We start from the raw sequence: 22,918 nt of genomic DNA, 5'->3' as shown, positions 1-22,918 counted from the left end.
CTGCAGCTACTTCCGGGTCGGCTGTTACTGCATACATGAATATGCATGAGAATAAGCAGCCGACTCTGACGCAGCAGCATGTAGAAGCCGGAGACAAGCAGTGCTGTGAAGGTGAGTTAATTGCTTTTCATGGATCACACCATAGTGTGGTCCGTGGGACATCAGTGATGCCAGTAAAAAACGGACATGGAGACATGGTCAGTGAAAAATCGCCGCGCCACGAGGAATGACGTCAGTAGACCAGGGACTAATCGCCACGTGGAGCTCTCAGAGTGGAATAAAAGGTGTAACTGTGAATGAGGAAAAGAAAAAGTGAAAAAGAAGGTTTTTTTCTTTTTCCTTTTTTTTCCTTTTTCTTTTTCACTTTTTCTCTTCCTCATTCACAGTTACACCTCTTTTATTCCACTCTGAGAGCTCCACGTGGCGATTAGTCCCTGGTCTACTGACGTCATTCCTGCTGGCGTGGCTACCTCCTTTGTTTAATGCTATATATCTCACTGTGTGCAGCAACATATGTTATGCTGTTCTTTCTTGCTTTGTTTTTGTCCTGATGAAGAAGGCGGCTATGCCTTCGAAACGCGTTGACCCGTGCAAATAAAGGAAAGGATTTCATCACACCTCATGGATTTGTGGTTTTTAGCGCAGCATCAAACCCGTTTTCCCTCATCCATCTTGTTACCTGCCTTGATAGCAGACAACCGAGTCACTTTCTCCGTCCGGTGTACAGCAGCGCGGTGGATCCAGGTACAGGAAGGAAGAGGTGGGCGGGGCCTGCACGAGCTCCGGTCATGTGACAGCCGGAGCTAGTTCAGGCCCGCCCACCTTCTCCTGCAGACGCTGACAGAGTGATCCGGCCGCCGGAAAGCGAGGTGCTGCATGATGGAGGTAAGTATGAACACCCGATCACTGCAGCACTTGTTCTGCATTGAGGATGCAGTGCCAAAGCCATGGTACTGTATCCTCAATGCAGAATGCCCGCATTATATCCGCAGGACATTCCGCAGTATGGAAACAGACAAAAGTTGTGGTGCCGTTTCCTGGGAGCTCCTGCGTAATGTCCTGTGGATATATCCGCAGGACACTGTCCCCGTGGGCACATAGCCTAACAACACCCACACCATTGATTGCAGAAGGAACACAGAAAGCTGCCATTGTCAGCAAACTATGGGCCCAGTCACACTAAACAACTTACCAGCGATCCCAACAACGATACAACCTGATAGGGATCGCTGGTAAGTTGCTAGGAGGTCGCTGGTGAGATGTCACACTAAGCGACGCTCCAGCGATCCCACCAGCAACCTGACCTGGCAGGGATCGCTGGAGCGTCGCTACACGTGGAAGCATGCTGCGCTTGGTAACTAAGGTAAATATCGGGTAACCAACCCGATATTTACCTTGGTTACCAGCGCACAACGCTTAGCGCTGGCTCCCTGCACTCCTAGCCACAGTACACATCGGGTTAATTACCCGATGTGTACTCCAGCTACGTGTGCAGGGAGCAGGGAGCCGACACTGGCAGCGTGAGAGCGGCGGACGCTGGTAACGAAGGTAAATATCGGGTAACCAAGGTAAGGGCTTCTTGGTTACCCGCTGTTTACCGTGGTTACCAGCGTCCGCAGAAGCCGGCTCCCTGCTCACTGCACATTTAGTTGCTGCTCTGTCGCTGTCAAACACAGCGATGTGCGCTTCACAGCGGGAGAGCAACAACTAAAAAATGGTCCAGGACATTCAGCAACAACTAACGACCTAACAGCAGTTGCCAGGTTGTTGCTGGATGTCACACACAGCAACATCACTAGCAAGTTGTGCCTCAGCAGCGATGTTGCTAGCGATGTTGCTTAGTGTGACGGTACCTTAACAATCAGTGGAGGCGAGGTTACACAGATAAGCTGGTCTGGCTTACAAGTAAGGGTACCTTCACACTTTAGCGATGCAGCAGCGATCCGACCAGCGATCTGACCTGGTCAGGATCGCTGCTGCATCGCCACATGGTCGCTGGTGAGCTGTCAAACAGGCAGATCTCACCAGCGACCAGCCCCCAGCGACGTGCAAGCGACGCTGCGCTTGCACGGAGCCGGCGTCTGGAAGCTGCGGACACTGGTAACTAAGGTAAACATCGGATATGGTTACCCGATGTTTACCTTAGTTACCAGCTCACACCGCTTAACTTAGCGTGTGCAGGGAGCAGGAGCCGGCACTGGCAGCGTGAGAGCTGCGGAGGCTGGTAACGAAGGTAAATATCGGGTAACCACCTTGGTTACCCGATGTTTACCTTGGTTACAGCTTACCGCAGGCTGTCAGACGCCGGCTCCTGCTCCCTTCACATTCAGGATTGTTGCTCTCTCGCTGTCACACACAGCGATGTGTGCTTATCAGCGGGAGAGCAACAATAAAAAAAACGAACCAGCACTGTGTGTAACGAGCAGCGATCTCACAGCAGGGGCCAGATCGCTGCTCAGTGTCACACACAGCGAGATCGCTAATGAGGTCACAAAAAACGTGACTCAGCAGCGATCTCAGTAGCGATCTCGCTGTGTGTGAAGTACCCCTGAGACCTAGTCAGGCAGTGATAATCTCATGCTGATAAAACACTCATTGTATTGGAACTAAAGCACACAGCCTAATAAGTGTAAGGGTACCTTCACACTTAGCGATGCAGCAGCGATCCGACCAGCGATCTGACCTGGTCAGGATCGCTGCTGCATCGCTACATGGTCGCTGGTGAGCTGTCAAACAGGCAGATCTCACCAGCGACCAGTGAACAGCCCCCAGCCAGCAGCGACGTGCAAGCGACGCTGCGCTTGCACGGAGCTGCCGTCTGGAAGCTGCGGAGACTGGTAACTAAGGTAAACATCGGGTATAGTTACCCGATGTTTACATTAGTTACCAGCGCACAGCTGTGTGTGCAGGGAGCAGGGAGCCGCGCACACTGAGCGCTGGCTCCTTGCTCTCCTACCATAGCTACAGTACACATCGGGTTAATTAACCCGATGTGTAATGCAGCTACATGTGCAGAGAGCAGGGAGCCGCGCACACTGCTTAGCGCTGGCTCCTTGCTCTCCTAGCTGCTGTACACATCGGGTTAATTAACCCGATGTGTACAGCAGCTACATGTGCAGAGAGCCGGAGCCGGCAGCACATGCAGCGTGAGAGCTGCAGAGGCTCGTAACTAAGGTAAATATCGGGTAACCACCTTGGTTACCCGATGTTTATCTTGGATACAGCTTACCTCAGCTGTCAGATGCTGGCTCCTGCTCCCTGCTCGCTTCATTTGTCGCTCTCTCGCTGTCACACACAGCGATCTGTGTGTCACAGCGGGAGAGCGGCTTTGAAGAAAACGAACCAGGGCTGTGTGTAACGAGCAGCGATCTCGCAGCAGGGGCCAGATCGCTGCTCAGTGTCACACACAGCGAGATCGCTAATGAGGTCACTGCTGCGTCACAAAAAGCGTGACTCAGCAGCGATCTCGGCAGCGAGCTCGCTGTGTGTGAAGCACCCCTAATCAGGGTCTCAACACCTGCATTATGCTACTCTAAGGTTAAATAACAAAAACCTCTTTAAAATTGCAGCTAATCAGCATTAGCTGTCTACGTGCTTAGAATATCCTAATTTCCAGTCCTGACAATCGGAGTAAGTTCACAGAAATAAGTAAAACTTCTTATACAGCAAGCCCTTTACAAAGCCCTTTAATGCATCAACATTATGGGAAGTAAGCTTTATTTATTTGCAAATCTTAAAAGGGAAGTCATAAATAAACATGGCTACTTCCAAAAACAGTGCCAACTTGTCTACAGGTTATGTGTGGAAGTACAGTTCAGCCCCAGTGACTTCAATAAAGCTGCAATACCAGACAGACACAGCCTGTGGATACGCAAGGCACTGTTTCACAGACATGGTTTTCTAATCTGAATAACCTCTATACATGTATGCACCAGCTCTTTACAATTGCCATTTGTGACCAAAGGCCATGTTGAGGGCTTCCATTTTGGGATCGAATGTGTATTATATGTGACAAGTTATCCTCCGTAATCGCGGGGACATTGTAATCATTTGTTAAGCAATTGTATTGTGTCATGTTTTTAGCAAGAGCTTTCACAGGCTAAGAGAAGAGCATTTTAGGTCTTTATAAAGCTGGTTCCAAGAAGGCCAACTATTTTGCGGAAATTACCGGATGTCTCTACGGCGGCGGTCTCCAGCCTTTCCTTCTTTAATGGCCACATTTAGCTGTCAGAGATGGTCACGGGCCACAGCCAGTCCCCCCCCCCACTACACTAGCGACACTCCGAGCCTCCCAACAAAAAATACTAAGCCCTTCTGTCCCGTTCCCTTATAGGCAGTATACTTAAATCTAGGAGTTCCCACCGCACTATTGCATCCGACGTAGGGTACCTCTGACCGCATAATCCTCACTCCACCTTACTACGTCTAGTGTATGCGCATCCAGATCTGCTCTTCTGTGCGGGGCTACTCAACATCTGAAGACCCGCTCTTCATAGCGGTTTGATAGACCTTGGGCTAGTGCACCAAGATGGTAGACAGCTGCTAGTCACACATCTTGGGCCTCAGAGCCACAGTTTGGGGACCCATGGTCTAAGTGTTCAGTGACCAGGGGGTGGTAAGTGTGAGTGGCAGATTTATTTGCCTTTATTAGCTTTATCAGGATTAATGCTTATTTTTTCTGTTACTTGAATACTGTTAAAGATATTAATGGATGCAATGTTTCCCTATATTAGTGTTCCTATGTAACAGTAGGCTCTGAAGTCTGCCATGGTAGTATATGGTTGTGTAATCCTCTATACATGGAGTCAGACATGTAAGATTTTAATAAAATTAGTTTTAAGGCCTAACTAGAGGGACTTATTCAAAGCTATGCACCCAATATCTATATATATAATTGCCTTATTCTGTCTGTCTGCCTGTCTGCCTGTCTGTCTGCCTGTCTGTCTGCCTGTCTGTCTGCCTGTCTGTCTGCCTGCCTGTCTGCCTGTCTGCCTGTCTGCCTGTCTGCCTGTCTGTCTGCCTGCCTGTCTGCCTGTCTGTCTGCCTGTCTGTCTGCCTGCCTGTCTGCCTGCCTGTCTGCCTGTCTGCCTGTCTGTCTGCCTGCCTGTCTGCCTGCCTGTCTGCCTGCCTGTCTGTCTGCCTGCCTGTCTGCCTGTCTGCCTGTCTGCCTGTCTGCCTGTCTGTCTGCCTGTCTGCCTGTCTGTCTGCCTGTCTGTCTGCCTGCCTGTCTGCCTGCCTGTCTGCCTGTCTGCCTGTCTGTCTGCCTGTCTGCCTGTCTGCCTGCCTGTCTGCCTGTCTGCCTGTCTGCCTGTCTGCCTGTCTGCCTGTCTGCCTGTCTGCCTGTCTGCCTGTCTGTCTGCCTGTCTGTCTGCCTGTCTGTCTGCCTGTCTGTCTGCCTGTCTGTCTGCCTGTCTGTCTGCCTGTCTGTCTGTCTGTCTGCCTGTCTGTCTGTCTGCCTGCCTGTCTGCCTGTCTGCCTGCCTGTCTGCCTGCCTGTCTGCCTGTCTGCCTGTCTGCCTGTCTGCCTGCCTGCCTGCCTGTCTGCCTGTCTGCCTGTCTGCCTGTCTGCCTGTCTGCCTGCCTGTCTGCCTGTCTGCCTGTCTGTCTGTCTGCCTGTCTGCCTGTCTGTCTGCCTGTCTGTCTGTCTGCCTGCCTGTCTGCCTGTCTGCCTGTCTGTCTGCCTGTCTGCCTGTCTGTCTGCCTGTCTGTCTGTCTGCCTGTCTGCCTGTCTGTCTGTCTGCCTGTCTGCCTGTCTGTCTGCCTGTCTGCCTGCCTGTCTGCCTGTCTGTCTGTCTGCCTGCCTGTCTGCCTGCCTGTCTGTCTGCCTGTCTGTCTGCCTGTCTGTCTGCCTGTCTGTCTGCCTGTCTGTCTGCCTGTCTGTCTGCCTGTCTGTCTGCCTGTCTGTCTGTCTGTCTGCCTGCCTGTCTGCCTGTCTGTCTGTCTGCCTGCCTGTCTGCCTGCCTGCCTGCCTGCCTGTCTGCCTGCCTGTCTGCCTGTCTGCCTGTCTGCCTGCCTGCCTGCCTGTCTGCCTGTCTGCCTGTCTGCCTGTCTGCCTGTCTGCCTGCCTGTCTGCCTGTCTGCCTGTCTGCCTGTCTGTCTGTCTGCCTGTCTGCCTGTCTGTCTGCCTGTCTGTCTGTCTGCCTGCCTGTCTGCCTGCCTGTCTGCCTGCCTGTCTGCCTGTCTGCCTGTCTGTCTGCCTGCCTGTCTGTCTGCCTGTCTGTCTGCCTGTCTGTCTGTCTGTCTGCCTGTCTGTCTGCCTGTCTGTCTGCCTGTCTGTCTGCCTGTCTGTCTGCCTGTCTGTCTGCCTGTCTGTCTGCCTGTCTGTCTGCCTGCCTGTCTGTCTGCCTGTCTGTCTGCCTGTCTGTCTGTCTGTCTGTCTGTCTGTCTGTCTAGCTCCGAAATTGTGTCCTTACGGTGACACAAAGCTGATTGGCCGCTGGGCTCGCCATGGCCCCGCCCCCCCACACGGATTGGCCTCTCGCCCCGGCTCTCTGCAGGCCCCGCCCCCCTCACGCAATGCACGCTCGCTCTGGCCCAACTGACACGGAGCCCCGATTCCCAGGTGAGTACACACACACACATCAGATCACACTCACTCTCACACTCACTCTCACACACACCTCACACATCACAACATGCTGGGATATCTCTTGCTTCTACACCGGCTCCGTCAGGATCCCAGCAGCGCCACACATAACCTTGCGATGCTGGGATCTTCACGGAGGCCGTGAAAGCTGGTAACCATTATACACATCGGGTAACTAAGGTCCCTTAGTTACCCGATGTGTATCATAGTTACCAGTGTACACCGGCTCACACTCACTCTCATACACACCTCACACACACATCACATCCACACATCAAGGTCCTGCAGCTGCGGAAAATACAGACACATAACAGCACACACAACAGCACACACATAACAGCACACACATACACACACACAAATCAGATCACACTCACTCACACACACACATCACATCGCATCCACATACTCACAACATCCTGGGATATCGCTTGCTTCTCGGCGGCGATACTGTGCTGTTGTGATCTTCCAGGACCTGCCGGAGGATCACATGGCCAGAAGCATGTGATATCCCCGGATGTTGTGAGTATAAGCGCGTATGTGCGATATCGTCAGTGTCTGTGTGTGTGAGTGGATGCGATCGGGTGTGTGTGAGTGGATGCGATCGGGTGTGTGTGAGTGGATGCGATCGGGTGTGTGTGAGTGGATGCGATCGGGTGTGTGAGTGTCGGCAGAGGAGCACGGCGTGCTGGAGGAGGCTGGGAGCAGAGAGGCTGATCATGGGGAAGGCTGGGAGGAGAGAGGCTGATGCTGGGGGAGGCTGGGAGGGGGAGGCTGGGACGAGGGAGGCTGATGCTGGTGGAGGCTGATGCTTGGGGAAGGCTGATGCTGGGGGAGGCTGGAAGGAGAGAGGCTAATGCTGGTGGAGGCTGATGCTTGGGGAGGCTGATGCTGGGGGAGACTGGGAGGGGAAGGCTGATGCTGAGGGAGGCTGGGAGGAAGGAGGCTGGGAGGAGAGAGGCTGATCCTGGGGAAGGCTGGGAACGGGAGGCTGATGCTGAGGGAGGCTGGAAGGAGAGAGGCTGATGCTGGGGGAGGCTGGAAGGAGAGAGGCTGATGCTGGTGGAGGCTGATGCTTGGGGAGGCTGATGCTGGGGGAGACTGGGAGCGGAAGGCTGATGCTGAGGGAGGCTGGGAGAGGGAGGCTGGGAGGAAGGAGGCTGGGAGGAGAGAGGCTGATCCTGGGGAAGGCTGGGAAGGGGAGGCTGATGCTGGGGGAGGCTGGAAGGAGAGAGGCTGGAAGGAGAGAGGCTGATGCTGGTGGAGGCTGATGCATGGGGAGGCTGATGCTGGGGGAGACTGGGAGCAGAAGGCTGATGCTGAGGGAGGCTGGGAGGAAGGAGGCTGGGAGGAAGGAGGCTGGGAGGAGAGAGGCTGATCCTGGGGAAGGCTGGGAAGGGGAGGCTGATGCTGAGGGAAGCTGGAAGGAGAGAGGCTGATGCTGGGGGAGGCTGGAAGGAGAGAGGCTGAGGCTGGGAGGAGAGAGGCTGATGCTGGGGAAGGCTGATGCTGAGGGAGGCTGGGAGGGGAAAGCTGATGCTGCGGAAGGCTGGGAGGAGAGAGGCTGATCCTGGGGAAGGCTGGGAGAGGGAGGCTGATGCTGGAGGAGGCTGGAAGGAGAGAGGCTGATGCTGGCGGAGGCTGATGCTGGGGAGGCTGGGAGAGGGAGGCTGATGCTGAGGGAGGCTGGGAGGAGGGAGGCTGGGAGAGGTAGGCTGAGAGAAGAGAGGCTGATGCACACACACACACACACACACACACACACGCGCGCGCACTGCACAACACACCACACACACACACACACTGGGAACCACAAACAACTGCCCTACACAGACACCCACACACACAGACAACACTGCACACACACAACACCCAACACACAAACACCGCGGCACACACAAATATACGCACATACCGCACAACACACACATTGCACAAAACATACCTCCCCCCAAAACACACCACACACACACAAACCGCGCAACACACACACACAACGCTACAGACACACAGCGCTCCACAAACAACGCAACACACGCAACACACATACAACACCGCTCTCACCCCCTGTCACACCCAGACAACACCCAGAACATGTACAGCGCCTACACAAACACTTGGTAACTACAGACAACAACATCTCTCTCTCTCTATATATATATATATATATATATATATATATATATATATATATATATATATAACAAAAATCATACATGAACTACACAATACGTAAATTCTAGAATACCCGATGCGTAGAATCGGGCCACCTTCTAGTATTAATATAAAGTTACAACACTGTTTAAATGGTTATGAGCGCAATGAACGACAGGCGTGAAGCACCGTGTCTGAGCGATAGCAGGGGGTGCGGCTCTGAATACCACCAATCGCATCTGTACTATACCATTTCAATGGCTCCCATAAAAATGAATGACAGTCAGTGCAGCACAGCGAGTTACGAAGTTTCCATAACTCCCGTTCACCTCCATGCGAGTTATGAAAACAGAGCAGCATAGCATGACTCAGATGCTTCCATAGCCTTACGGTCATGATCCAGGACCGGGATTCTCCACTCCAGAATTTCCAAGACCCGGCCTGGTCATGTCCGGGGTTAACTCCCATCAGCCTCATTCTGGTTTCAGAAGACACTATATCTGTTCTCTGCACTTGTATCCTGGTGCTGGTTATAGTCTTGCTCTGCAGCCTGTGACTGGCTCTGGTGAGAATTCCTGTTTGAGCTGACTCCTTGTTACCGTGCCCTGACCTGTACCGTCCCCCGTTCGTTCGTCTGTCCCAGTCCCTGACTTCCCGCTCCTGTCTGTTGTTTGTTTCCCTCTGCATACCTGATCTCCCGGCTTCCGACTCGGTTCTGTTTTCTAACTTGGTTTTGTTCCTACCTTTGCAGTGACTCGACTTTCCTGGCTAGACCCTGACTGTTTGAATACTCTATTATCCCCTGGTGGTTCGCCTGTTAACTGCCTGCTGAAGTTACTCTGCTGTACTTCAGCTGCCTTTCTGTTACTATGTTACTTTGTCTCTCCTTCACTACTCTGCTGCCACCTAGTGGGGAATAAACTGTACTACATCCTACCAACCCTTTGAACAGCGTGACACTTACTTCCTAGGGCTAATACTTGGACGCTGGGATTCTAGGCTCAGCCAACAGCTTAGATGGCATACTCCATTAACAACATAAGATGAACATTTCAATTACCTGCTAAATCCTGAGGTAGTGATAAAGCCTCTGTTTCCAGTCCAGGACAGATTCAGCCATTGGACTAGTGTGCAACGAGGCAAGAGATACTCCAAAGAGGTATCAGTCAGAGTGGCCCAGTAAGGCTGTAAACTTAAGTGCGTGTACTGAAGAGGATCACAGCAGTGCTGATACAGGAGCTTGCAGGTCTGTGCCAACCGACACAAGTCTGGAAGTGCTAAGTGGCTAATGATCAACTGGATTAGCTAGGGAAAAAAAAAGAAGAAAAAAAAGTTGTTAGTAGTAAAAATGCACTTTACCTAGCAAACAGTACACCGTGGATGGTGCATGCACATTGGCACATACGTGCAACAAGTTAGCCCAGCAGCGACCATCAGTAAGCGTTGACCAATATACTTTGAAACTAGGAGGTTTTTAGGGTCAGATCTCAAAACTTCATGAGAAAAAAAAATTATATGTTATAATGCACATTCATTGTAAAACACCTTTAGGCTCTACTGAGACCTACTTAGAGGAGCTACATTAGTTTCTTGTGTCAGGGCTTCGGAAATTTAGAAGATGCATCGACACATGTAACCAAGTAGCTTGTTTACTTTCTGGTGCTCTGCGCGCTATGTGGCCCCATTCCAAGGGAGACTGGCATGTGTGCCAATCAGAAATCCGTCTAAAATGGACCAGATGGTTTTGTAACTTTTATCTTGCCACTTTTTTCTTCTGAACAAAAATATATATTTTATTATACACACACACACACACACACACAAATATATACATACACATATATGCACACACAGCCGTACATTACGCTAGACTTTGCTGAGGGTTTTCTACCTCACTATTATGGCAATAAAATTATATATATATATATATATATATATATATATATATATATATATATATATATATATATATATATATATATATATACTGTGTGTGTGTGTGTATATATATGTGTAAATATATATATGTGTTGTGTGTATATATTTACACATATATACACATACACACACATATATATATATATATATATATATATATATATATATATATATATATATGTGTGTGTATGTGTATATATGTATATATATGTGTAAATATATACACACAACACATATATATATTTACACATGTGTGTGTGTGTGTGTGTATATATATGTGTAAATATATATATGTGTTGTGTGTATATATTTACACATATATATACATATATACACATACACACACAGTATATATATATATATATATATATATATATATATATATATATATATATATATATATATATATATGTATATGTATATAAATGTGTGTATGTGTATATATATATATATAATATATATTTTATTGCCATAATAGTGAGGTAAAAAGCCCTCAGCAAAGTCTGGCGTAATAGATAGATAGATATATATATATATCTATCTATCTCTAATATATATCAAGCTCAGTGTGTGTATGTCCACTAAAGGAATCCGCACTGTCGCATTTACAATTTATGAAATTTTTCACAGACACATCATTGTCATTATGTTTTGAGGGGAAAATTTAACCCCGCGCCTTAGTTATTCGATAAAAACCCTGCTTACATTAAAATCAATGGAGCTGGGAGCTACAGGTCATTAATAAGAGCTCCGATTGCTTGCTATAGGCAACAAAGGACATTCTTAGTATAAGAAGCTTATAAGTGTGAGGTAATAGATCAGTAGAGACAGACGACACACACAGAGACAGACATACAAAGACAGAGACACAAAGACAGACACACAGAGACAGGCAGACACACCGAGATAGAATATACACAATAACTCTGGCACTCCAAATAAGAAAAAAGGGGTACTGTGCGTTCCAAAGATTTGTTTATTTATTACTCAACGACTCAAAAAGAAAATAGACATCACACATGCAGAGAGACACACAGACAGACACAAAGAAAGACACACAGACAGGTACACAGAGAAACACACACACACAGACACACAGAGAGGCAGACACAGAGATGGACAGTGGGAAAGAGGGAGGGTGCGAGAGAGACAGTTACTATCCTGTACAACACCAGGTACTACAGCTAGTAAATATGATAGAGATGAGTGCTTTTACCAATAGATTCCACTTTCCGACAGAATAAGTACAGTGCAACCTTGGATTACGAGCATAATTGGTTCCGGGAGTGTGCTCTTAAACCAAGATACTCCTATATCAAAGCGAATTTTCCCATAGGAAATAATTGAAACAGAAACCTTTTGTTCCACAACCCAAAAATATTTACTGTATTTATACAAACTTATTACAGTAATACAAAATGTATTGTGTTCATATTAATTACAATGCACTTAAATACAAAATACTGTATAGTAAGAAGCTTGCAGCTTATAACAGAATTGTTGGTGTGTGGGAGGTGCGCTATAGAGAGAAAAATGATGTATAAATATAACAACCGTTATTTTAGTCCAATACACAAAAAAAAAAAAAACACACCCCAAATATATTCTCCTCAAAATAAGGGCAGAACTACACAAAATGTGGGGTAGGATTACTGCCCAGGCAATTAGATTACAGTACAAGCAATGTGCTGTACTAGTTAGCAGAAAGAAAGTACAGTACAGTGGAATATATTAGCACTATATAAAAGTAACTATTACAATGGAACCTTGGTTAATGAGAACAATCCGTTCTGGGAGTGTGCTTGTAAACCAAGTTACTCGTTCAGCAAAGCAAGATTTCCCATAGGAAATCATTGCAGTGCAGACGATTCGTTCCACAACTTGTGTAATGTCCCATCCTGGTCCCCTATTCTATCATTCCACATATACACAAACGCACACAAACACGTACAAACACACACAAACACGCATGTACACGCACATATTATATACTCACCTTACCTTCCGTTCCATCGCTGGTCTCCTGGGACTTGGTGTTCTCCGGTACGGGCTATCCCAGCGCGCTGACGTCAAAGGCAGAGCCGCTTGCCTCTGATTGGCCAGCGCGCTGCCTTTGAGTAGCGGTAACAGGAAGTTCCTACTTCATCGCTATGGATGCCGATGCACTGCCTGGAGTGGAGCGTAGCGGTGGACTACAGGACCCATGAGGCCGGCGATGAAACAGAAGGTACACATATTATATGCTCACCTTACCTTCCGTTCCACCGCCAGCCTCATGGTACTAGTAGTTCGCCGCAAGGACGTCGTGATGTACCCGGGAACTACGAGAACCATGAGACCGGCGGTGGAACGGAAGGTAAGGTGAGCATAATACTGTATGTGTGTGCGTGCGTGTTTGTATGGACTGCAATTGTGGGTCAGAGAGCGGTGGATGTATGGAACCGGAAGTGTGTGCGGTGAGAATTTTGCTCGTACAGCAAAGCTTTCTCGTAAACCGGGTTACAAATTTACAGAAAGCTTTGCTTGTTAAGCGAAATTCTCGTTAAGTGGGTTACTCGTTAAGCGAGGTATTACTGTATCCACAAATGCAACTTGATAGACATACTATATAGTATATACTGTACAATGGTATACAGTACATATGTACAGAAAGTTACCTCCAGAGTGTGATGAAATGACAGAACCGGAAGTGTGCACGGTGAGAATTTGCTCTTATTGCAAAGCATTGCTCTTAAACCAAGTTACAAATTTTAAAGAAAGCTTTGCTTGTCTTGCAAAACGCTCTCAAACCAAGTTACTCTTAATCCAAGGTTGCTCTGTACACTGGTGAATATTTATATGGACAGGAGAGAAGATATCACTCAGTGGGGGTCACAACTTCTACTTTCCGCACAGAGTCTACTACTGGTCACTATAACCAAACATAACCATTTTTATTTGCAATGCTTTATTATTTTTTCTAAAGCACTGCAATAGATTGAAAAGTATGCATGCCCATGTTATCATTCAGATCCCAGAAACACCCTTTCTGCCTATGTGGGAGTCAGTCCCTCTGCACCAGTGCCATTCAGCTGATGGGGTTGCAGAGCTCTGCGCTTCTTCTTCAGACCTCTACTGATTGATGACCTATCAATATTCTAAAACACACTTGCAATAGATCATCAATATCCAATACCCGATAGATGAGGATACCAAAAGGACTGACCTGCACTTATAAGATGGAAAACAGGACTGCTTGTTTGTTCAGCTGTATCTATAACTTTCATAAGTTTTAATGGGGAGGGACAAGCATAGCCTCCTCTCCTTTCAAGAGTATGGAGAATGTGGTGGTTATTCTCAACCCCTGCTTTTCCGATAGCCAATTGTCATAAGGTGAGACAAGCAGCTATTTTCCTATATGTACGCTACAAAATACTTCAAAAAAGGAGAACAGCACTTTACTGGCATCACCAGCTGTGATATGTATATGTTGAATTGGTCGGTGGCTGACCCTCACCTTGCCGTGCACCCCAATTTGGGCTGTATTCCACCTGTGTTGATTTTGGCAATTGGTGGCTGTTCACATTCAGTCATCAGGCCCTGTGCACAGGCTATTTACTTCAAGCAGCATTTGCTTGGGCCTGTCCCGCCCACAGCCAAGATTCAGAATGGGTGCGGGATTGAAAAACACCAAGTAAGTGCTGCTAAGAGCAGTTCTACTATTTCATATGTGAGGCCATATGGCACATTTTATATAAAAAAATTTTAGAGTAGGACTGCCCCAATGAGATTTGCCGTGACGTGGCGGGGTAGCTCAAGAAATTGCATTTTTTTTGCCAAAAATCTTAAATTTTAATAATAAGTACAGTTTGGAATTTTTAGTGCTGGAGTGCACATTTAGTGCTGGCATTCTTGTTTTTTCTTTGATATGTATATGTTTCAGAACTTAAAATAAGGGAGGTATAACGTCTTGGCTAAACACCAAATTTTAAAAGAGAACCAGTAGACAATATAAAAAGTTATTGGAAGGAATGTGCTGGGCTTATAGACATAGCATAGTAATTATAACGCACATTATTTTGCACACTACTGTGCTGCACCTTTGTTTTGATGCCATCATATCTTACTGTTGGTGTGAGTGCCGATCTAAGGCTGGAATCACACTTGCGAGTGTAAAATCGGTCCGATTCTCATGCCAGAAAGTAGGACGATTTCTTCTCACATTTCATCAGTGTGCTGTCAGTGTGCAATCAGTTTTTACCCTCAGCAGCTGCTATTCATGTACTGTTATGTACAGGAGCATTTACAGTGTTTTCTGCTACATGCGTGAAATGTATTGAGAAAAACGCATGTCACTAGGATGGTGTGTGTGTGCTGTCCGTGTGACATCCTTTTTTTTCACCCACAGACTTGCATTGAAGAGACTCATGCGAGAAACTCACGAAAACGCACCATGCTGCGATTTCTTTTTTCTCAGTCCAATTTAGACTGAGAAAAAAATAGCAGATGGGAGCGGCCTCATTGATTAACATTTGTCCGAGAACGCAAGATTTTATCACATTGCACTCGTGCGAGTTAATTGCAAGTGTGAAGCCGGACTAAGGAGTCCAAAGTTAGTACAGTCCCTATGATTCCTCTCCCTTCTCACTGACATTGCCATCATTTACAGCTGTCTCTATACCCCACTACTACAGTTTGTAAAGTAGTGCATAAATACTCCCGCTCAGACATACTATCATGAGATTTTATGGGCACTGTACAATCTGCGAAGCACCATGCCCCCAAAAATGGAGAGAGCGAGGGGGAAAGCAGGGAGCAGTTTGAGATAAAAAGAATGTTGTTTGATGTTACATACTAAAGGTAGAGAGGACATGTTTGATGCACAAGACTGCTACAGACACCAGGCACATGGCCATATGACTACATCTGACTGATTACAGTCTTCCCCCGTGGTCCCCACAAAGCTTCTCATAAGCCAGATCAGTTACCCACACTTTGCACTGACGAGGGGCAATCAGCCCGAAACAGGGTGTCTGCAAATTGGGATTCTGATCTGGCATATATCCTAGGTCATATGCCAAGGCTTGTTAAAAGGCCACTTTTGACTTTTAGGATCGCTACTTCCAATAGGTGGTGCTAGAGTTTGTTTCCTTTCCTGGAGACAACTTGACTGATTACAGACTCATATAAGCTACATTAGAGAATAATCTTACTGTTTGGAAAACATTTGTACATTTTGAAGCTTTATGCAATTTTTAGTACATTTTTAAGAAATAAAAGATCTTTAAATCTTTAACTAAATAGTACAACTACCGGTACCGTATTTTTCAGACTTTAAAGGCACCATTATACGCAACGATGGATCTAACGATATATCGCCAGGGTCACGGATTCCGTGACGCACATCCGGCATAGTTAACTACGTTGTTGCGTGTGACAGCAAGGAACGGCCATTAACGATGGAAAATACTCACCTTATCGTCCAACGTTGACACGTCGTTCCTTTTTAAATAATCGTTAATTGTTGAGCACGCAGGTTGTTCGTCGTTCCTGTGGCAGCACGCATCGCTACGTGTGACACCTCGGGAACGACGAACTGCAGCTTACCTGCGTCCGCCGGCAATGCGGAAGGAAGGAGGTGGGCGGGATGTTACGTCCCGCTCATCTCCGCCCCTCCGCTTCTATTGGGCGGCCGCTTAGTGACGCCGCACGAACCACCCCCTTAGAAAGGAGGCGGTTCGCCAGCAACAGCAGTGTCGCTAGGCAGGTAAGTCCGTGTGACGGCTCCAAACGATTTTGTGCGCCACAGGCAGCGATTTTCCCGTGACGCACAAACGACGGGGGAGGGTGCTTTCACCAGCGATATCACTGCGTGTAACACCCCCTTAAGACAAACTTTTTACCCCCAAATTCAGAACAAAAGTGGGGATGCATCCTATCGTTCCGATGTACCTGGCTCGCTATGTGTGGGAGCGGCAGTGGAGCGGGTCAGACAAGGCATGAGCAGGGTCGCTGCTGAAAGAAAGCGGCAGCTGTGGGAAACTCATGTGTCCGCTATTAAAGAAATTGAATATTAACTGCTCTCCACGCCCATAATCCCTCCCTCCTCTTGGCATTAAAGCCGATGCTGAGAGGTGGGCAGGATTATGGGCAAACTTTGGATTAGCCGGCAGCTGACATCAGCGTGTGCCTGGGGGCAAATGGCAATGATGTCAGGCACTGCCAGACACTTACACACAGAAGTCAGTTTCCGGCATAATTAGAGGATGCCGCACATCCGGAGAGTGGAGGGACTTGGAGTACAATTGTTTATTTTTTCAAGTGTTTAATTAAAAGAAAGAAAGAAAAAAAGCCCATGATGGGGAACATATATAACAGGATGGGGAACATATATATACACACCAGGATAAGGACATACAGTATATCACAAATGTGAGTACACCCCTCACATTTTTGTAAATAATAATTTTTCATGAGACAACACTGAAGATATGACAATTTGATACACTTTACAGTAGTCAGTATCCAGCTTGTATAACAGTGTAAATTTGGTGTGCAATCTAAATAACAACACATAGCAGTTAATGTTAAGTCAAAACCGCTGGCAACAAAAGAGAGTACCCTCCCTAAGTGAAAATGGTCAAATTGTGGCCATAAGGTCAATATTTTGTTTGGCTACCATCATTTTCAAGGATTACCTTAACTTTCTTGGACATGGTGTTTACTAGACCTTCACGGGAGCCAGTGGAATCCTCTCTCACTCCGCCATGATGAAGTCAGAGCTGGTGGAAGATGAAGACCTTGTGGTCCTCTACCTTTCATTTAAGGATGCCCCACATATGCTCAACAGGGTTTAGATCTGAACACATGCTTGGCTAGTTCAGCACCTTTACCTCAATTTGTTTAGCAAGGCAGTGGTCATCTTGGAGGTATATTTGGAGTCGTTATATTGGAATGCTGCCTTAGGCTTCTGCCACACTCACGTGAAATTCACGCACGTGCCGAGAGACACGTATTTTCCCTGCGTGTTGCGAGCAGGTAAGTACGTGTCTCTGGTACGTGCGTGACACGTGTGTTCTACGTGTGCTATCCGCGATAGCACACGTAGAACCGGTAATTATTATACTCACCTGGTCCTTCCTGATGTCCGCGCTGCTGTCCGTGGTGCTGATCCTCGGGCTCCAGCCCTCCCGTCTCCCCGCTGCTGCTGCTGCCAGGCAGTGAAGTGAATATTCAATGAGAATGAGCGGCGGTCGGCAGCAAGAGGCAGCAGCGGCAGAGACAGGAGGGCTGGAGAAGGCGAGTTAATGTTTTGGTTTTTTTTCACTGACATGTGTGTTTTCTCCGGCGCGTGTCACACGGGACCGCATCCACACTACACCCGTGTGGTACGGGTGCGGGCCGTGTGACACCCGTGCTGCCGGTGAAAAAACGGACATGTCAGCGCTTTGAAAATCGCACACACGTACAAAACGCACACGGACACACGTTCCGTGTGGTTTTACGTGTGTGTGCCTGCTACCATAGGGTGGCATTGCTGTACGTGTCTCCGTGTCTCCGGTACGTGTAAAAAATGCCAAACACGTACCGGAGGCACGGATGTGTGGCGCTAGCCTTACCTAAAGGAGAGGATCATAGTCTGCTTCATTATGTCACAGTACATGCTGGAATTCATGGTTCCCTCAATGAACTGGAGCTCCCCACAGCTTGAAGCACTCATGCAGCCCCAAACCATGACACTGCCACCGCCATGCTTGACTGTAGGCAAGACACCTCACCTGGTTGCTGCCACACACTTGACACCATCTGAACCAAATAAGTTTACCTTGGTCTTATCAGACCACAGAACATGGTTCCAGTAATCCATGTCCTTAGTCTGCTTGTCTTCTGCAAACTGTTTGCTTGCTTTCTTGTGCATCATCTTTAGAAGAGGCTTCCTTTTGGGATGACAGCCATGCAGACCAATTTAATGCAGTGTGCAGCGTATGGTCTGAGCACTCATAGGCTCACACCCCATCCCTTTAACCTCTGCAGCAATGCTTGCAGCACTCATATGTCTATTTTGAAAAGATAACCTCTGGATATGACACTGAGTATGTGCACTCAATTTCTTTGGTTGACCATGGCAAAGTCTGTTCTGAGTGGAATCGGTCTTGTTAAACCACTGTATGGTCTTGGTCACCAAGCTGCAGGTAAGTTTAAGGGTATTGGTAATCTTCCTACAGCCTATGCCATCTTTATGTAGAGCAACAATACTTTTTTCAGATCCTCAGAGAGTTATTTGCCATGAAGGGCCATGTTGAACTTTCAGTGACCAGTATGAGAGTGTGTGAGCGATAATAACAAATTTAACACGCCTGCACTCCATTCACATGAGACCCTGTAACACTGAGTCATGTAACTCTGTGGAGAGAAAATAGCTAATTGGGCACAATTTGGCCATTTTTACTTAGTGGTATACTCACTTTTGTTGCCAGTGGTTTAGACATTAATAGCTGTATGTGGGGATATTTAAGAGAGCACCAAGTTTACACTGGTATACAAGCTGTACACTGACTACTTTACATTGTATCAGTGTCATATCTTCAGTGTTGTCCCATGAAAATACATAATAAATTACAGTGGTACATCGCTTAACGAGTAACCAACTTAATGAGAATTTCGCTTAACAAGCAAAGCTTTCTGTAAATTTGTAACTCGGTTTACGAGAAAGCTTTGCTGTACGAGCAAAATCCTCACTGCACACACTTCCGGTTCCGTACATCCACCGCGCTCTAACCCACACTTGCAGTCCACACAAACACACTCATGTACACACAAAACACACACACACAGTCACAGTATTATGCTCACCTTACCTTCCGTTCCACCGCCGGTCTCATGGTTCATGTAGTTCCTGGGTACATCACGACGTCCTCGCGACGAACTACAAGACCCAGGAGGCCGGCAATGGAATGGAGGTAAGGTGAGCATATAATATAATACTGTATAGTGTACTTTACGTTTCATCGCCGGCCTCCTGGGTCCTTTAGTTCGTCGCTCCACTCCACTCCAGGCTGTCCATCGGCATCCATAGCGACGAAGCAGGAACTTCCAGGTTCCTGTCACCACTACTCATAGGCAGCGCGCTGGCCAGTCAGAGGCAAGCGGCTCTGCCTTTGACGTCAGCATTCTGGCCGCGGAAGTTCCTCCCTCATCGTTATGGTAACCTGATACACGGCCCGGCCCCGTACCAGAGAACAGCATGTCCCAGGAGACCGGCGATTCAACGGAAGGTAAGGTGAGCATATAATATGTGCGTGTTTGTGTGAGTTTGTACGTGTTTGTGCATGTGTGGAATGGCACAATAGGGGACCAGGATTAGACATTGAACAAAGTTGTGGAACGAATTGTCTGCACTGCAATGATTTCCTATGGGAAATTTTGCTCTGCTGAACGAATAACTTGGTTAACAAGCACACTCCCAGAACAGATTGTTCTCGTTAACCAAGGTTCCACTGTATTTACAAAAATGTGAGGAGTGTGCTCCCTTTTGTGATATACTGTGCATACCAGGATGTGGACATGTATATCTGGAAGGGTCCAGGATGGAGGACATCATAATGTCAGCAGCAGTTCCCCCCTACAATGGTGCGTCATGACCACATTTGTTGGTTATTTTTTTTTATATATACTTTCTTCTTCTAAAGTCTAGGAGTGTCGTATGGTCCAATGCTTCTTATAGCCCGAAAAATACAATAATTTGTTTTTCATGACACAAGTACTGATATTTTTTGTCATCCAAGTCTCACATAAATTCAAGGGGTTCTCTCAGATTTTATGAAATTTTCCTAACATTAGGCTTATAATAAAATACATAAGTCCCCTATAAAAGAATATTTCATGAAAGAAGGGAATTTTGTTTACTTACCGTAAATTCCTTTTCTTCTAGCTCCAATTGGGAGACCCAGACAATTGGGTGTATAGGCTATGCCTCCGGAGGCCGCACAAAGTATTACACTAAAAGTGTAAAGCCCCTCCCCTTCTGCCTATACACCCCCCGTGCTCCCACGGGCTCCTCAGTTTTGGTGCAAAAGCAAGAAGGAGGAAAAAATTATAAACTGGTTTAAAGTAAATTCAATCCGAAGGAATATCGGAGAACTGAAACCATTCAACATGAACATGTGTACACAAAAAAACAGGGGCGGGTGCTGGGTCTCCCAATTGGAGCTAGAAGAAAAGGAATTTACGGTAAGTAAACAAAATTCCCTTCTTTGTCGCTCCATTGGGAGACCCAGACAATTGGGACGTCCAAAAGCAGTCCCTGGGTGGGTAAATAATACCTCATAATAGAGCCGTAACGGCTCCGTCCTACAGGTGGGCAACCGCCGCCTGAAGGACTCGCCTACCTAGGCTGGCATCCGCCGAAGCATAGGTATGCACCTGATAGTGTTTCGTGAAAGTGTGCAGGCTCGACCAGGTAGCCGCCTGACACACCTGCTGAGCCATAGCCTGATGCCTCAAAGCCCAGGACGCACCCACGGCTCTGGTAGAATGGGCCTTCAGCCCTGAGGGAACCGGAAGCCCAGCTGAACGGTAAGCTTCTAGAATTGGTTCCTTGATCCACCGAGCCAGGGTTGATTTTGAAGCCTGTGACCCTTTACACTGGCCAGCGACAAGGACAAAGAGTGCATCCGAGCGGCGCAGGGGCGCCGTACGAGAAATGTAGAGTCTGAGTGCTCTCACCAGATCTAACAAGTGCAAATCCTTTTCACATTGGTGAATTGGATGAGGGCAAAAAGAGGGTAAGGAGATATCCTGATTTAGATGAAAGGGGGATACCACCTTAGGGAGAAATTCCGGAACCGGACGCAGAACCACCTTGTCCTGGTGAAACACCAGGAAAGGGGCTTTGCATGACAATGCTGCTAGCTCAGACACTCTCCGAAGTGAAGTGACTGCTACTAGGAAAACCACTTTCTGCGAAAGGCGTGCGAGAGAAATATCCCTCATTGGCTCGAACGGTGGTTTCTGAAGAACCATCAGCACCCTGTTCAGATCCCAGGGTTCCAACGGACGTTTGTAAGGAGGGACGATGTGACAAACCCCCTGCAGGAACGTGCGTACCTGTGGAAGTCTGGCCAAGCGCTTCTGAAAAAACACAGAGAGCGCAGAGACTTGTCCCTTAAGGGAGCCAAGCGACAAACCCTTTTCCAATCCGGACTGAAGAAAGGACAGAAAAGTGGGCAAGGCAAATGGCCAGGGAGAAAAACCCTGATCAGAGCACCACGACAGGAATATTTTCCACGTCCTGTGGTAGATCTTGGCGGACGTTGGTTTCCTGGCCTGTCTCATAGTGGCAATGACCTCTTGAGATAATCCTGAAGACGCTAAGATCCAGGACTCAATGGCCACACAGTCAGGTTGAGGGCCGCAGAATTCAGATGGAAAAACGGCCCTTGAGACAGCAAGTCTGGTCGGTCTGGTAGTGCCCACGGTTGGCCGACCGTGAGATGCCACAGATCCGGGTACCACGACCTCCTCGGCCAGTCTGGAGCGACGAGGATGGCGCGGCGGCAGTCGGCCCTGATCTTGCGTAACACTCTGGGCAACAGTGCCAGCGGAGGAAACACATAAGGGAGTTGAAACTGCGACCAATCCTGAACTAAGGCGTCTGCCGCCAGAGCTCTGTGATCGTGAGAACGTGCCATGAATGCCGTGACCTTGTTGTTGTGCCGGGACGCCATTAGGTCGACGTCCGGCATCCCCCAGCGGCAACAGATCTCCTGAAACACGTCCGGGTGAAGGGACCATTCCCCTGCGTCCATGCCCTGGCGACTGAGAAAATCCGCTTCCCAGTTTTCCACGCCCGGGATGTGAACTGCGGAGATGGTGGAGGCCGTGGCTTCCACCCACATCAAAATCCGCCGGACTTCCTGGAAGGCTTGCCGACTGCGTGTTCCTCCTTGGTGGTTGATGTAAGCCACCGCTGTGGAGTTGTCCGACTGAATTCGGATCTGCTTGCCTTCCAGCCACTGCTGGAACGCTTTTAGGGCCAGATACACTGCCCTTATCTCCAGAACATTGATCTGAAGGGAAGACTCTGTCTGAGTCCAAGTCCCCTGAGCCCTGTGGTGGAGAAAGACCGCTCCCCACCCTGACAGACTCGCGTCCGTCGTGACCACCGCCCAGGATGGGGGTAGGAAGGATTTCCCCTTCGATAATGAAGTGGGATGAAGCCACCACCGAAGGGAAGCTTTGGTTGCCTGAGAGAGGGAGACGC

At 48.0% G+C, this 22,918-nt stretch overlaps 1 protein-coding gene across 1 annotated transcript in view; it reads right to left on the bottom strand.

The window, feature by feature from the left end:
- The window catches only part of FBXL4 (F-box and leucine rich repeat protein 4), an 88,020-nt gene that overhangs the window by 45,648 nt on the left and 19,454 nt on the right, over positions 1-22,918 (bottom strand). The window contains exon 4 of the mRNA XM_075338387.1: positions 9,800-10,044. Coding sequence (XP_075194502.1) covers positions 9,800-10,044 — 245 coding nt within the window. The remainder of the gene's footprint in view (positions 1-9,799; positions 10,045-22,918) is intronic.

Source organism: Anomaloglossus baeobatrachus, chromosome 3 (assembly GCF_048569485.1).
Source record: "Anomaloglossus baeobatrachus isolate aAnoBae1 chromosome 3, aAnoBae1.hap1, whole genome shotgun sequence".
NCBI classification, from domain to species: Eukaryota; Metazoa; Chordata; class Amphibia; order Anura; family Aromobatidae; genus Anomaloglossus; species Anomaloglossus baeobatrachus.
Note: the sequence above shows the minus strand (reverse complement) of the source record. Positions and strands in the feature narration are given on the sequence as shown.